We start from the raw sequence: 15,458 nt of genomic DNA, 5'->3' as shown, positions 1-15,458 counted from the left end.
ATAACACTATCATATGACAGTATATAATCTCAATTAAAATTTGAGAATTTGCATCTCTTTCTGTTTGGTGTTGATTTCAGCTCCTAATAATTTAAATGGTGCCTACAATCCAGTTAGGAATCTTTTAGAAAAGCACTTCAGTGCACTGTAGGGGCTCACTAGTTAGGGTTTCATGAGGTAAACTCTTTTCAAGTGAGGAAGGTTTTGGAACACTATAAATCATCTGCTGATTCATTTTTGGTAGATTTAACACATAACAAATTAAGTTTAGTCCAAACAAATGGTGACCAAGTTAAGTTTGCTGGTTCACGTTTTTTTTCTTCCTTGGGCTAAGGTGAATTATTTTTCACATGTTAGTCAGAAGCCAGTAATGTGGCAGTAGCTAAACATAGATTAAAAAGTTAATTGTTAATTTTAATTATTTATTTAACAGTTAAATTTTAATTTTAATTATTTTCTAATTTTTCATCGTCCATACTTGATTAGTTAAGAATAAAATTTTTTTAAAACATGCACTCCAAAAGAGGAGACATCACAGAAACACAACAAGCAAATTAACCTTTTGTTTTTGCCTCTGCAGAAAATGTCTCAAGAACCAGAAATAAATAAGGATGGTGATAGAGAGGTATACCTTCATATTCAAATGTTTCTGTTGAATTAGATTTTTACATTATGTTGTTTAACAAAATGTAGTAAGTGTAGGCATACATGATCCTATCATGTAAGTAGCATAAATCATCAGTGAAAAAGTTAATATTTAACTCAGAAAGAATTCTGTACATTGAGTTTTCAAGAGATACAAACCCTAGAGATATTCTTTGATTATTATGGAACAATCCTGAATGGTGCTATAAAATGCTAGGTAATGCCACTTTAGGAGCTTTGGACCAATCATTTTATCTTTCTTGGTTTTAGTCTGATTATCAATAGATAATGTGGCTAAAGAAGATAGCTTCTTATTCTGTGTATCTTCCAGCTAGAAAATTGTATGGCTATTCAATGTGAAATTTGGGGAGCATCTCATTTTCTGGAATTCCATGCTTGCACGTCAGCAGTTTCACTCTGCTTCTTGTGTTGTGGCAAACTTTGGCTCCCATTTTCAGTGAGCACCATCATGTTTTTGATATCCCAGCAACCAAATGAAAAAAGAATGCTCAAAGGCAGTGGGGGAGAAGAATATCTTAGCGCAGAAAAGGGCAAACTTCCTTTCTATTCCTGAAGCCACACAGTGTGTCATCCTCTGAATCTGACTGTTTAATGTAAAATCTAGGTGGTAAAGACAGAAGACACATTTTGCATCTTTGTCTTTTTATTTGTGTGTTCCCATGAGTCAAATGGGGTAAATACATACATAAGATTCTGAAGAGTGATTGAGAATAAAAGCACAAAACGAAGGAGGGCCCTTTTTGAATTTTGGAAAATTCTGTTTCATTCATTGAAACAGAAATGAAGCAAACTTTACAAAAATTTCTGTGATATATTAATGATATGATAATTACATCTTAAAGTTATATGATAATATTTCTATATATATGATCAAATTTAAGTGTGAAATATTTTTAATGACTAAAATAATGACAAACTGAGTCAATTGATAGAATCAATTAAAAAGGTTCTTTTTATTCAATAAAGTGATAACTATCCTTAATATCCCACTCAAGGTTGAAGAAGAAATGAAGAAGCATGAAAGTAATAATGTGGGATTACTAGAAAACCTGACTAATGGTGTCACTGCTGGCAATGGTGATGATGGATTAATTCCTCAAAGGAAGAGCAGAACACCTGAAAATCAGCAATTTCCTGACAACGAAAGTGAAGAGTATCACAGGTAAGCCTATGGCAACATTGAACAGGAGATAACTATGTGCTGTCAAACTAACCCTAATTTGGGCTAATATTCATGATGAACAAATTTTATAGTTTTACTAGGATATTCAGCCTTGCCCGTTAATCAGAAAAATGAAAATCAGCGAACAATGAGTTACCATTTTTCTAGTCATTAATTTATTTGAAAAATAACCAGTATTGGCAAATGTGAGGGAAAAGGCATTTTCTTTTTAGTGAACTTTTCTTTTAGTTTCAGGGGTACATGTGCAGGGTTATTATATAGGTAAAGTGTATCATGGAGATTTGGACTGCAGATTATTTCATCAGCCACATAATAAGCAAAACACCAAAAGTTAGTTTTTTGGTCATCTCCCCCCTGCGACGCTCCACCTTCAAGTAGACCCTGGTGCCTGTTAGTCTCCTCTTTGTGTCCATGAGTTCTCATTATTTAGTTCCCACTAATGAGTAAGAACATGTGGCATTTGGTTTTCTGTTCCTGCATTAGTTTGCTTAGGATAATGGCCTCCAGCTCCATCTGTGTTGCTGCAAAAGAAATGGTTTCATTGTAAAAGACATTTCATACACTGGTGGTAAATACATTTTGAACATTAATTTAGTAGCATATTCACAAACACATGTATAACAATAAGGATATATAATATATGTAAAGGATATTTGTGTAGATTTGTTACATATATACTTATGTATAGGGACATTTATTACGGCATTATTATATCAAAAAGATGGATCCTTATCAATAGGAAATTATCATTATCAAAAGTAAATCATTACCAATAGGAAATAGCTCAATTTTCATACCCAGAAATTAATGTAGTATGCAACCATTTTTTACAAGTGAGGTTAGATCTAGAGTATACTGATTATTTCACAATTAAAGTGTATTTAAAGCATTAGTGATGACATCTTAAGAGTTCTTGTTAAAATTCTTGTAATATTTCCTGTGTTGCAAATGGAAGCTACATGCTACATTGACGCTGTACCTTGTTAGCAACAAGATTGCTAGTTATTAAATTTTTATTGTCAGTGACTGAGTGCTGAAATATTGGACCCTCAATCTGAATATTGCCAAGGGATTGTACATGGGGATCTGTATTTAATATAAACGTTTCAGTATATTGGGTAAAACTTTTATTAAAATATATCAAAGGATCTTTCATCTGCTAAACCAGGAGTTGGCCAGCTTTTTCTGCAAAGAGCCAGTTAGTAAATATTTTAGGCTTTGTGGACTATATAAATTAATTTTTTTGAGACAGGGTCTCACTCTGTTTCCCAGGCTGGAGTGCAGTTGTGTGATCATGGCTCACTGCAGTCTTGACTTTCTGAGCTCTAGTGATCCTCCCACCTCAGCCTCTCTACTAGTTGGGACCACAGGTGTGCAACATCACACCCAGCTAACTGACACTATGGACTGTAAAGTGAATAAGCATGGCTGTGTTCCAAAATACTTGACTTACAAAAACAGGCAGTGGGCTGGATTTGGCCCCAGGTGCTAATTTGCTGACCCTTGTGCTAAAAGGAAGGTGCTGCAAGTGAAGTGACTCTTATTTGTAAAAGTGCCCTGCATGTGTGAAATTATCCTTCCTTTGAAAAAAGGATATATTTCAGTATTCACCTCACCATATTTTTCCACAGTGACTTCATATAATTTTAAAAATTTCATTTATAAAATAAGATTATTTTCTGCATTTCTCCCACTTTATTCCTGTTAATAGAACCCAGTATTTTGCTGTGATCAATTACTTTGTATATTTGATGAGTATCAGTTTTCCTAGAATTGGCTGATTTTATCAAGCAAGAAATACTCTCCTTGAAACTTTTAGTATTTCTTGGTCTTTATGTATAAGCATGAATAAAATGATAATCAGCTTATGTGTAATCTAGAAATGTTCAAGGCGACTTTTAGTTCTATAGTTTTAAGAATTTAACACCTCAGTCTGGCATTTTTAATGCCACATGTGTATAATTTTTATAACCTTTAAAATATATAATTGTTATATAAAATTTGAAAACTACACCTGTTATATAAAACTTGAAACTATTTGTCTATTACTTTTCCATGACTGTGGAAGAAAATTACAACATTCTCAGTCATGACTCCTAAGCATGATGTCCTTAAAAGAACTGTCCACACTCACGAACTCAAATTTTCTTTTCATTCACTCTTAATCTCACACCGGCGTCTTCAATTTCAGCAGTCCTCCAACATTGTTTTTCCTCAAGATTATCACAATTTTTTTTCTGTAAATTATGCATTTTTTCTTACACCTCATTTTATTTAATCTGTCAGCAATATTTGAGCCAGTGGAGGGCGTCTCCTCCCTAATGGCGTCTTCAGTTGGCTTTCAGGACCTCACTCCCTCAAGCTTTTCCTCCTGCATTTCTAGTCCATTCATCATGGTCTGTTTTGCTTGCTCCTCCTCATCTTTCTCCTTTTGGACATTGTTGTTTCCCAGGGCTCAGTCCTCAATCTTCTTTCTCCTGACTTTTTCTTTTTCTTTTTTTGAGATGGAGTTTGACTCTGTCCCCCAGGCTGGAGTTCAGTGGTGTGATCTCAGCTCACTACAACTTCTGCCTCTTGGGTTTAAGTGATTCTCCTGCCTCAGCCTCCTGAGTAGCTGGCATTACAGGTGTGTGCCACCATGCCTGGCTAATTTTTGTATTTTTAGTAGAAACAGCATTTCCCCATGTTGGCCAGCCTGGTCTCAAACTCCTGACCTCAGGTGATCTGTCTGCCTTGGCCTCACAAAGTGTTGGGATTACAGGTGTGAGCCACTGCACCCGGCCCCTCGTGACTTTTTCTATTGTGTATATACTAGTGATTTCCAGATGTATGTCTCCAGCTCAGATCTCTCTCCTTAATTCCAGATTTCTATATCAGCCTGCCTACTTGACGTCTCTATTTGGTTAGTTATTGGGTATCACACACTTGTCAGATCCAAAATTGGGCTACTGATGTCCTTCCTGAAATCTACACCTCATGTAGTCTTTCCTACTTTGGTTAAGGGCAACTCTTCCAATTGCTGTGCCAAAAATGTCAGTGTCATTCTTGACTCATCTGTCCCTCTGACACCTCATATCTAATCTTTCAGTAAATCTTGTCAGGTCTACCTGAAGAATATGTCCAGAAGCCAGTCATATCTTGTACATCTGAGCCACTGTCATCTGCAGTCTAGATGAGTGTCATAGACTGGGAATTGATCATCCTGGCTTTTAAAAACTTCCCTTTTCATCAATTCTTAACTCAGTGGATGAATTTAAAACATAAGTCAAATTGTGTCATTCCTCTGCCCCAGCACTTCTGATTGCCTCCTTTTCACTCTGAGTATGGGTCAAAGTTATCTCCCTTGCTCTGCTTCAGCCACACTGAATTCTTGCCATCCCGTATCTACCCCTAGTGCTTAAAGACTCCAGACACACCTCTGTGCTTGGCAGTTCCCTGTGTCTGGGATGCTTTTCCCCCAGATATCCTCCTAGCTTAACTCTTTCCATTCCTTCAGTTCTTTATTTAAAACCGCCTTTCTAAGAAGAAGAAGACAAAGGGTAAAAAGAAACACGTTAAGGAACATCCACTTTCTGAGGAAGAACCGTGTACTACCCAGACGCATCATGCTTAAGATGCAATTGGGAGCATACAAGGAATGCTCTCTAAGGTAATCAAGGCAAGGTTCAATGAAACAAAGTGATTTATCATCTCTAACTTCAAACCTATTTGTATCTTGACATCAACGCTGTTAACCTTATGTCATCGTTTCTTAGAGTCTTTGATATACAATTAAAAGGTTTTTTGTATTAGAAAAACCTTTCTCAGCAGAGACTCTTCTGGCCATCTCAACTTTCCCACCACCCTCCCCCTCAAACACATAAACATTTCATTTTCCTGCTTTAGTTTTTCTCCTCTAACATACCGTATATTTTGCCTTATCTGTCTGTTGTTATTGTGTGTTTTTCTCACTGTCATGAATAGGGTTTTTATTTTTCACTACCATATCTTCACTGCTTAGAAAAAGGCTTAGCATATTGGATGTAGCTACCTAATAAATACTTATTAAATAAGTGAATGGAGTTTATCCTGTGTATATTGTTTGATTGATTCTCACTTTAAAAATGTTTGACGTCGGTCGGGCATGGTGTCTCACACCTGTAATCACAGCACTTTGGGAGGCCGAGGCAGGCGGATCACGAGGTCAGGAGATGGAGAACAGTGAAACCCCGTCTCTACTAAAAATACAAAAAAATTAACCGGGTGTGGCAGCATGCGCCTGTAGTCCCAGCTGCTATGGAGGCTGAGGCAGGAGAATGGCATGAACCCGGGAGGCGGAGCTTGCAGTGAGCCGAGATCGTGCCACTGCACTCCAGCCTGGGTGACAGAGCAAGACTCCGTCTCAAAAAAAAAAAAAGTTTGACATGGTTCTTTCTAACAGTTTTGCCTGGTAATTGTCTGCATTTTTAAAATCGTTTTGGCTCTTTGTAATAAGCTACATTCTTTATATTAATTTTTTTATTTAGGGAGAAAAGCCCAATATTGTGGTTATTCACTATTTATTCTTTAATAGTAATCATAATTGTAATTATGGTAAACTGAGTCAGAGGAATTGCAAACTTTACTATTTTATTTTATTTTTTTGAGATGGAGTCTCGCTGTATCGCCCAGGCTGGAGTGCAGTGGCGCGATCTCAGTTCATTGCAATGTGGGTTCATGCATTTCTCCTGCCTCAGCCTCCCAAGGAGCTGGCCCTTGCATAAGGCGGCCACACAAATTTTTGAAGCATTCTATATTTTGCGCAGTCACTGGAAGGTCATTTGACTGTTTGCTGAGTAGCTTTAAGGAAATGGTGTGAATCAAAGCAGAATGGGTGCCACAAAAACATTGAAATTGTGATTTGCGCAATAAAAATAGTCATGTAAGGTGGTCTGTGAGATGACACCAGAGCCAAATAACGTGTGGGGTGTTGTGTACAAAATATATTGTTAGTATGTATGTTAAAAATTAGAGAATGCCAACTTACAACTTCTTCGTGGAACCTAAACAAAAATAAAAGTAGGGTTTTCATCTCCCATGTCAGCTGGAGATGAACATGTATATAAAGCATCATCGTAACAAACATCTGGCTGAGAGTTTGAGTCTGTAGAGAAGGATCGTTGGTCCAAGTCAGGTCTTAACATCCGTTGGTTTTTCTGCCCTTGGCGTGATTGATCAACTCCGTAATAGTGGACAATCACATTATCTACTTTAACGAGATATTTATGAAAAAATTTAGTTACAAACTATGACATAGTTGAGATGCCCTGAATTATAAGCCATAAAGAGTAGGATAACTAAGAAGCAAAATTAGGACTTAATAACATTTCCTGAAAACTACAACATTTGCATATTAGAACCTATGAACAAAATTCGCACTGGGTTTTATTTGGGATTCCAAGATAATTTCAGTCATAAAGTTTAGGAACAAATTATTCCATTGTTTTACTATTTCTTTGAGCATTTAAAAAAATGTTATCTTGTTAAATCATTATAACAACCTAGTAAAATAAGGCAGCATAGTCCTCACTTTGTAGAAGAAGACATTGAACCTAAGAGAAGCAGCTTGTTCAAGAGCAAATAGCTGTTCATTATGGAGCTAGGACTTATTTAGAGTTGGGACACTTTCTATTATGTCAGGCTAATGCAAGTTAATTTACTGGGTCACAGTGCCCTCAATTTATGAGTATTTCATCTTACTTTTTTTTCTTCTTTAATTAGAAGCTTCATGCGAAGTTTGTAGAACGTACGCATAAGTGGATGGGATAATACTGTTAAGTTCTGATATTCTGATATTGTTTGAAATACTCTAAGAATTTTACATTTGGTAAGTTTCCAGATCAGTATTTTAAAATAGTAATTTTATTTGTTATATTTTTATACATAGAATTTGTGAATTACTTTCTGACTACAAAGAAAAACAGATGCCAAAATACTCTTCTGAAAACAGCAACCCAGGTAAGACTTGTGATAGTGAATTACTTTAGGTCAGTTGTCCACAATCTTTTTGGCACCAGGGACCGGTTTTGTGGAAGACAATCTTTCCATGGGCTGGGGGAAGGTGGGGATGGTTTCAGGATTGTTCAGTCACATTACACTTATTGTGCTACTTTATATTATTATTACATTGTAATATATAATAAAATAATTATACAACTTACCATAATGTAGAATCAGTGGAAGCTCTGAGCTTATTTTTCTGCAACTAGATGGTCCCTTCTGGGGGCAAAGTGAGACAATGACAGATCATCAGGCATTAGATTCTCATAGGAAGCACACAACCTAGATCCCTCAGATGGGCAGTTCACAACAGGGTTCATGCTCCAATGAGTATCTAATGCTATCACTGATCTGACTGGAGGCAGAGTAGAGGCTGTAATATGAGCCATAAGGAGTGGCTGTAAATACAGATGAAGCTTCCCTGGCTTGCGTACCTCCTCCTGTGTGGCGTGGTTCCTAACAGACCATGGATTGGTACCAGTCTGTGGCCTGGGAGTTGTGGAGCCCTGCTCTGGGAGGTCCTACCATAGATTTAAAAAGTAAAAGTAAGGAATGTTTGTTCACAAAAGAACAGTGAAGCACAGGTCATGTTACATATGCTTGTGCCAACAAGGTCTCACTATTACTGACTTCATTCCTCCTATTTTGAAGTTGAAAGAGATGCATTTACTTTGTTGGAACAAGAGGTGTTCTTGCACCGGCTGGTTAATTGTCATGATAACAGTAATTTTGTTAGAAGAAGGTGCTCTGCTACCATTTGCCAAAAGATTGTCATAATGTACAATTTGCCCAATGCAAGGGTCGCAGATTATAATAAAAATATAAAAATGTTTCACAGTAACAAAAATGCTAGTATGCTACCTGGATGTGGACACCTAATACATGGTACAATCCAAACTGTATGAGGACACCTTTAATTTAGCTACCTATTTATCAAAGAGCTTCTGTAAGTTAGGTTTTATAAGTTGCAGGAGACAAAGATGGAATAGATGTAGTTTTAATCTTTAAGGTGCTCACAACAGAAGTGTTTGTATTTCATTTCTGTGGTTTTTCAACAGAATTTACAAAGAAAACATTTTTATTTATGTTTTCACTTGTCCACTTAACAAATAACTGTCAAATGTCTTTTAAATACTAAGCAGTTTTTCTAAGGCTACAGAACACAAAAACACAGACAGGAGCTTGTTATTATTATCATTGTCATTTTTATTATTTTGCTGCTTTATTCAGTGCTTACTGTGTGCTAGATGCCCACTGGAATCTTATAATTATGATTTATTATATGTGATATTGATTATGTGCCAGACATATGTGATGAGGAGTGAAAGCTTTAGAAAGAAAGGAGGCAGGATTTAATGTAAGCATGCAGAGTGAGAAGAATTTTTCAGGGAAAGAAGCAGAAGAATGACATTTGGCAGAAGGAACATGGAGTGAGATTGTGTGTTTGCCAGAAGGAACATCTAATGAGATTGCCCGTTTGGGAGGAAGAGCAGCAAGTGCAGAAGACAAGATGCTTGAGTGAACATGGCAGGGTTTCTGAGCAGTTCACTTTTGCTATTACCAAAAGTGTGAGACACCAGAGGTTGGGAGTGAGGTGAATACTTAGCTAAGGCAAGTTTATGATAGACTTTTTAATACTATAGAAATGAGTAGCTCTTATCCTGTGGGCCATGGGAATTTACCAGGTAGAATGCTTTGGACTGCAAATACTAGATGAGCAGTGGCTAAAACAGTAGGAACCAGAGTTGTTTTTTTGTTCATTGATATCCTAGGATCCCACCTGTCCCTCTTTCAGCTGTGCTGTTGACAGTGTTTTATTCACATCTCCTTTCGTGGTTGGCTAATCCGCAGCAGCTCCAAACATCTTGTTCTCACAACACAACATCGCAAGGGCTGCTTTTCTTCACGTGTGTCTTTTAAACAGGGAGAAAACTTAGAAGCATGCAAGGGGCTTCCTGTAACATTTCATTGGCTGGGTCACACCACATGCTCATTCCCAAACCAGGCACTGGGAAGGTGAATACCTGATTAGCTTAGAATAAACATTTCTGTTTCTGAGGCTGAGGAGGGGGATTGGGATATTAAATATCCCAATAGACTTATGTTTTTTCTGCCAGAAAGAATGAGGAATGGCTATTGATAGGGAGCCAACAATGTGTGCTGGAGGGGCTCATTGGAGAAATTTGAGCAGGGGAGTCACAAGATTAAATTTGAGTATTAAGGCATTCTGGTTATGGTGTAAAATGGGTTAGCAGGCTTTTTCTTTAAAGGACCAGGTGGGAAATATTTTAGACAATGTGGTCTCTGTCATATCTACTTAACCGTGCTGTTGTCTGCTGTTGTAGTGTGAAAGCCACCATGATTATATGTAAGCAAACAGGCATGACTGAGCTCCTATAAAACTTTATTTACAAAACCATAATGCAGATTGGATTTGGCCTGTGGCCTATACTTTCCTGGGATTGATGGGAGATAATCATGCAAAGAAACCAGGAGACAAAGGAAGCTTTTGCAGTAGTCAGCTATAGTTTCCATGTCACACATCCTTGGAGTAGCATCAATGTATTATAAGGTTTTCACCCATCCATGGTGAAATAAATAATGTTAGAAATCTCAGTTACTCATTTTACTATGTTGGCCTTTGTTATGCCTTTTTCACTTGTTTTGCTTAATTTTTTTTCCTGTAAGAAATAACATTAATAGTTGGCAGTTTTCTTTTAAATAGAAGTCATTTTGTAAGTGTTTGTGTTCCCAGTGGCAGTGGGAATATAAAACAGAGGCAGAAGAGAGGTATAGTCAATATGATTTAGTGATAATTGAATGAGAAAGGCTTGCGGGACAGAGAGAAATCTCAGATGATGTACAGGTTTCCAGATTGTACACTAGTATTTAACCTGGACATGAGGGAGGAGTAGGAAATTTTCTGGTGAATACAGAAGAGCAAAGAGCAGCAGGTCAGCAGGAATGACTAATTTTTTTCTATGCATGTTTAATGGAATATTCGTGTAGGATATTTTGAGTAGGTAATTGGATAATCAGCATTTATAACTCACATCCTACTAGTTTGACTCTCACTAATAAGACTTGTCAAAGATCCAAGAATCTGAAAGTCAGTAATAAATGTCCATGTGCATCACCGTCCGTGACAGAAAGTCAGCATCCACAGAACACAGAATTGGGACAGATGAACTTAATAGATAAAGATGAATATCAGAGTTGTTCCTCTTAGGGAATGATACTCTCCATGACCTGTGTGAGTCACAGCTGCCAGAAAAGAAAGAGCAAGGAGCGTATGAAGGCAGCACAGCAAATTCGGTCCTAGAGTGCCCTGCTTGACTTCATGTCATAGTTCTGACTTCTAAATAATCATTTTCTGCCAAATGTGCTTTGTGTTTTTCCCTCTTGTCGCCTGCAGCCAATCAGAATTTTTTAGCAGGACATAATGAAAAGAAGTAAGAGAAAGAGTGTTTTTTTGTATGGGATAGTATTTAACGTAAACTTGAGAGTGAGTACCAGGATTATACTTAGAATTTATGGACTGGATGGGAAGACTGGATAGAAATCTAAAGATTGCTGACTCAAACACAATGTGGTTTCTTTGATTTATTTTCACAGCTCTGAATTCACGACTGTTAATTGTATTCATATGCACTATAACTTTACAAAGCATCTTCCCAAACCAAATATTTACTGATTTATTATAATTTGTATGACTTTATTATAGAACTGACTTTCCAAGTGTTCATGAGAATTGTTTAGGATTTGCTACATTGTATCATGTCAGCTGTGTCCACATGAGCTATCTGTCACCTTGTCTTAATGAATAATTGTTCACTAGGAATATTGGTTTTGACATTGAAATGATCTATATCTAAATGCAGATAGGATCCGGGACCACTTTTGAACATTAATGTCCAAGCATCTTAAAATTACACATAAGGCTTTCATAATCTGACTTCTGCCCCACTCTCCATCTTTAGCCCTTTTCCCTGTGTGCCCTGTCTCTGGCATTACTGAGCTGCTGGCAATGCCCTACTCACTCATCCTTCTATTGTCGGCAAATACTTTCACTCTTTCAGGCCTCGCTCCCGCTCTTGCTGCTGCGTGGCATGCTGTCACCCTTTCCTGCCCTCTACCACTTTTAATCTGGCTAGTCTCAATATTTAAGTCTCTGCTTGGGCATGTGTTCTAGAAAAGCCATCCCTGACATGCTTCATTTTAATTGTTTTTAAACCCTAATGCCTAGCATGTATTTAGCAGGACTCAATAAAATATTTCTGAGTAAAACAAAGACTGTTTTTACAAAGATGATGTGCAGGACTCTCCCCTGCAGTCTTGGAGCAGAGGGGACAGACATGTGGAGGAATAATGTACAGTTTAGGTGGTAAAGATGCAGTAGAAAAATCAGTAAAGTACTAAGGCAGCCTCAAGGAAGGAGGTACCTGTTTATTTGGGGAAAGACATGCAGAATCAAGGAAGACTTCACATAGCATTGTTTCAAAAGATGAAAATAAGGCCAGGTGTGGTGGCTCACACCTGTAATCCCAGCACTTTCAGAGGGGATCACGAGGTCAGGAGATCGAGACCATCCTGTCCAATGGTGAAACCCCATCTCTACTAAAAATACAAAAATCAGCTGGGTGTGGTGGTGGTTGCCTGTAATCACAGTTACTCAGGAGACTGAAGCAGGAGAATCACTTGAACCAGGGAGGCGGAGGTTGCAGTGAGCTGATCACGCCACTGCATTCCAGCCTGGTGACAGAGGAAGACCCTGGCTCATAAAAAAAAAAAAAAAGAAAAAAGAAAAAAAGAAAATAAATTTGTCAGAATAGTGGAGGGAAACATTTTAGATATTAGGAAGATGTTGTACACTAGTAAAGGTGTCAGCAGTGATTTTGGAAATCATTTATAAGGTACTATTAGGAAGTGGAGAACAGTACACTGTGTCACCTTATATGTTTCTACTGTATTTTAAAGCTGTGTTTCTGGTGGTTTTGTTCATGGATGTTGGGTGGATGAATTTGTGAGGGAATTTTTGACATGTTTGTTTGTCTTCAATCTGGTGACATCTGGTATCTCCCCAAGTGGGTTTTTGAAGTTTTTGAGAATTATTTCTTAAATGACAATTTCACAAAAGATGAAACACTCAATTTATGAAATGAAATGTCTCAAATCTGTTTTTAAAAGGCAATAGTTTTTAACTGTTCTAAGTGGTTGATTTTAACTGAATATATGGATTTTTCAACAGAACAAGACTTAAAGCTGACATCAGAGGAAGAGTCACAAAGGCTTAAAGACAGTGAAAATGGCCAGCCAGAGGCATGGAAACTTTTAAATTTAAACTTTTGTTTAATGTTGTGTTTTTTTTGCCTTAATAATATTAGATAGTCCAAATGAAATTACCTTTCAGACTAGGCTTTGAGAATCAGTAGATTTTTTTTTAAGAATCTTTTGGCCAGGCAAGGTGGCTCACGCCTGTAATCCCAGCACTTTGAGAGGCTGAGGCAGGTGGATCACGAGGTCTGGAGATCGAGACCATCCTGGCTAACATAGTGAAACCCCGTCTCTAGTAAAAATACAAAAACTTAGCTGGGCGTGGTGGCGGGTGCCTGTAGTCCCAGCTACTCGGGAGGCTGAGGCAGGAGAATGGCATGAACCCAGGAGAGGGAGCTTGCAGTGAGCCGACATCCACCACTACACTCCAGCCTGGGTGACAGAGCGAGACTCCATCTGAAAATATATATATATATATATATATATTTCAATAGATTCTTAAAATTTATTGTAATAAAATCAGCAACCTTATTAACAGAAGAATCAATAGATTCTAATTTAATATTTGATATTTAACTTCAACATAACCCACTATAAAATTTAAAATACTCTTATTTTAAAATATTCTTATCTGCCTTCTTGATTAGCTTATAGCTAATCTCTCCTTTTGGAATAGAGGCAAAAACAAATTTCAGAACTTTGTTTGTTCTTTTATTTTTACAACACCCTAACATGATAAAGAAAGTAACATCAATGATTGAATCATATTATTAAGCAATAGGAATTATGAACAATGTAACACTGATTCCCTGAGCTGGATTCATGGTTAAAGAGTAATCATGGCCTGTGATTGAAAATCCACAGTTTTATATTGTCAGTCACTGATACCAAGGTTAAGGACATATCCTGCCTTGTGGTCTCTCGTTGACCTCAGTGTTTCTGTTCAGGGAGGGAACCAGGTCATAAAAGCAACCTAACTGCCTATTACAAGAACCATATCTTGCAGAATGGGACCTTTGGTGTGTTAGTGCACAAACACAATAACATTCTAATTTATTTCAGTTGCAGAAAATCAGTACAGATTAAAAAATTTTATCTGCTATCATTAGTACACATTTGAATATATTAGAACTGGACTTAAGCAGATAATCTGGATACATAACACTATCATATGACAGTATATAATTTCAATTAAAATGTGAGAATTTGCATTTCTTTCTGTTTGGTGTTGATTTCGGCTCCTAATAGTTTAAAGGGTGCCTACAATCCAGTTAGGAATCTTTTAAAAAAGCACTTCAGTGCACTGTAGGTGCTCACTAGTTAGGGTTTCATGAGGTAAACTCTTTTCAAGTGAGGAAGATTTTGGAACACTACAGATCATCTGCTGATTCATTTTTGGTAGATTTAACACATAACAAATTAAATTTAGTCCAAACAAATAGTGAGAAAGTTAAGTTTGCTGGTTCATGTTTTTCTTCTCCCTTTGTCTAAGGTGAATTATTTTTCACATGTTAGAAGCCAGTGATGTGGCAGTAGCTAAACATAGATTAAAAAGTTAATTCTTAATTTTAATTATTATTTATTTCTTTTAACAGTTTAATTTTAATTACTTTCTAATTTTTATTGTCCATACTTGATTACTTAAGAATAAAATTATTTTAAAAACATGCACTCCAAAAGAGGAAATGTCACAGAAATACAACAAGCAAATTAACCTTCTGTTTTTACATCTGCAGAAAAGATCTCAAGAACCAGAAGTAAATAAGGATGGTGATAGAGAGGTATACCTTTATATTCAAATGTTTGTGTTGAATTAGATTTTTACATTATGTTGTTTAACAAAGTGTAGTAAATGTAGGCGTACATGATCTATCATGTAAGTAGCATAAATCATCAGTGAAAAATTTAATAGTTAACTCAGAATTCTGTACATTGAATTTTAAAGAGGTGCAAACCCTAGAGCTATTATTTCATTATTATGGAATAATCCCGAATGGTGCCATAAAATGCTAGGTAATGCCACTTTAGGAGCTTTAGACCAATTATTTTATCTTTCTTGGTTTTAGTCTGATTATCAATAGATAATGTGCCTAAAGTAGATAATTTCTTATTCTGTGTATTTTCCAGCTAGAAAATTTTATGGCTATCAAAGAAGAAATGAAGAAGCAGGGAAGTACTCATGTCGGATTCCCAGAAAACCTGACTAATGGTGCCACTGCTGGCAATGGTGATGATGGATTAATTCCTCCAAGGAAGAGCAGAACACCTGAAAGCCAGCAATTTCCTGACACTGAGAATGAAGAGTATCACAGGTAAG

The 15,458-nt window shown here is 36.8% G+C and overlaps 1 protein-coding gene across 2 annotated transcripts in view; it reads left to right on the top strand.

The window, feature by feature from the left end:
* LOC100996057 (POTE ankyrin domain family member E) overlaps window positions 1-15,458 on the top strand; it is a 60,494-nt gene that overhangs the window by 28,119 nt on the left and 16,917 nt on the right. For both annotated transcript variants that reach the window (XM_063595354.1, XM_055109357.2), the window contains 6 exons: window positions 581-625; window positions 1,662-1,828; window positions 7,755-7,825; window positions 13,116-13,186; window positions 14,878-14,922; window positions 15,269-15,453. In XM_063595354.1, coding sequence (XP_063451424.1) covers window positions 581-625; window positions 1,662-1,828; window positions 7,755-7,825; window positions 13,116-13,186; window positions 14,878-14,922; window positions 15,269-15,453 — 584 coding nt within the window. The remainder of the gene's footprint in view (window positions 1-580; window positions 626-1,661; window positions 1,829-7,754; window positions 7,826-13,115; window positions 13,187-14,877; window positions 14,923-15,268; window positions 15,454-15,458) is intronic.

This window comes from Pan paniscus, chromosome 13 (genome assembly GCF_029289425.2).
Source record: "Pan paniscus chromosome 13, NHGRI_mPanPan1-v2.0_pri, whole genome shotgun sequence".
Taxonomy (NCBI): domain Eukaryota; kingdom Metazoa; phylum Chordata; class Mammalia; order Primates; family Hominidae; genus Pan; species Pan paniscus.
This window is presented reverse-complemented; position numbering and strand designations above follow the sequence as displayed.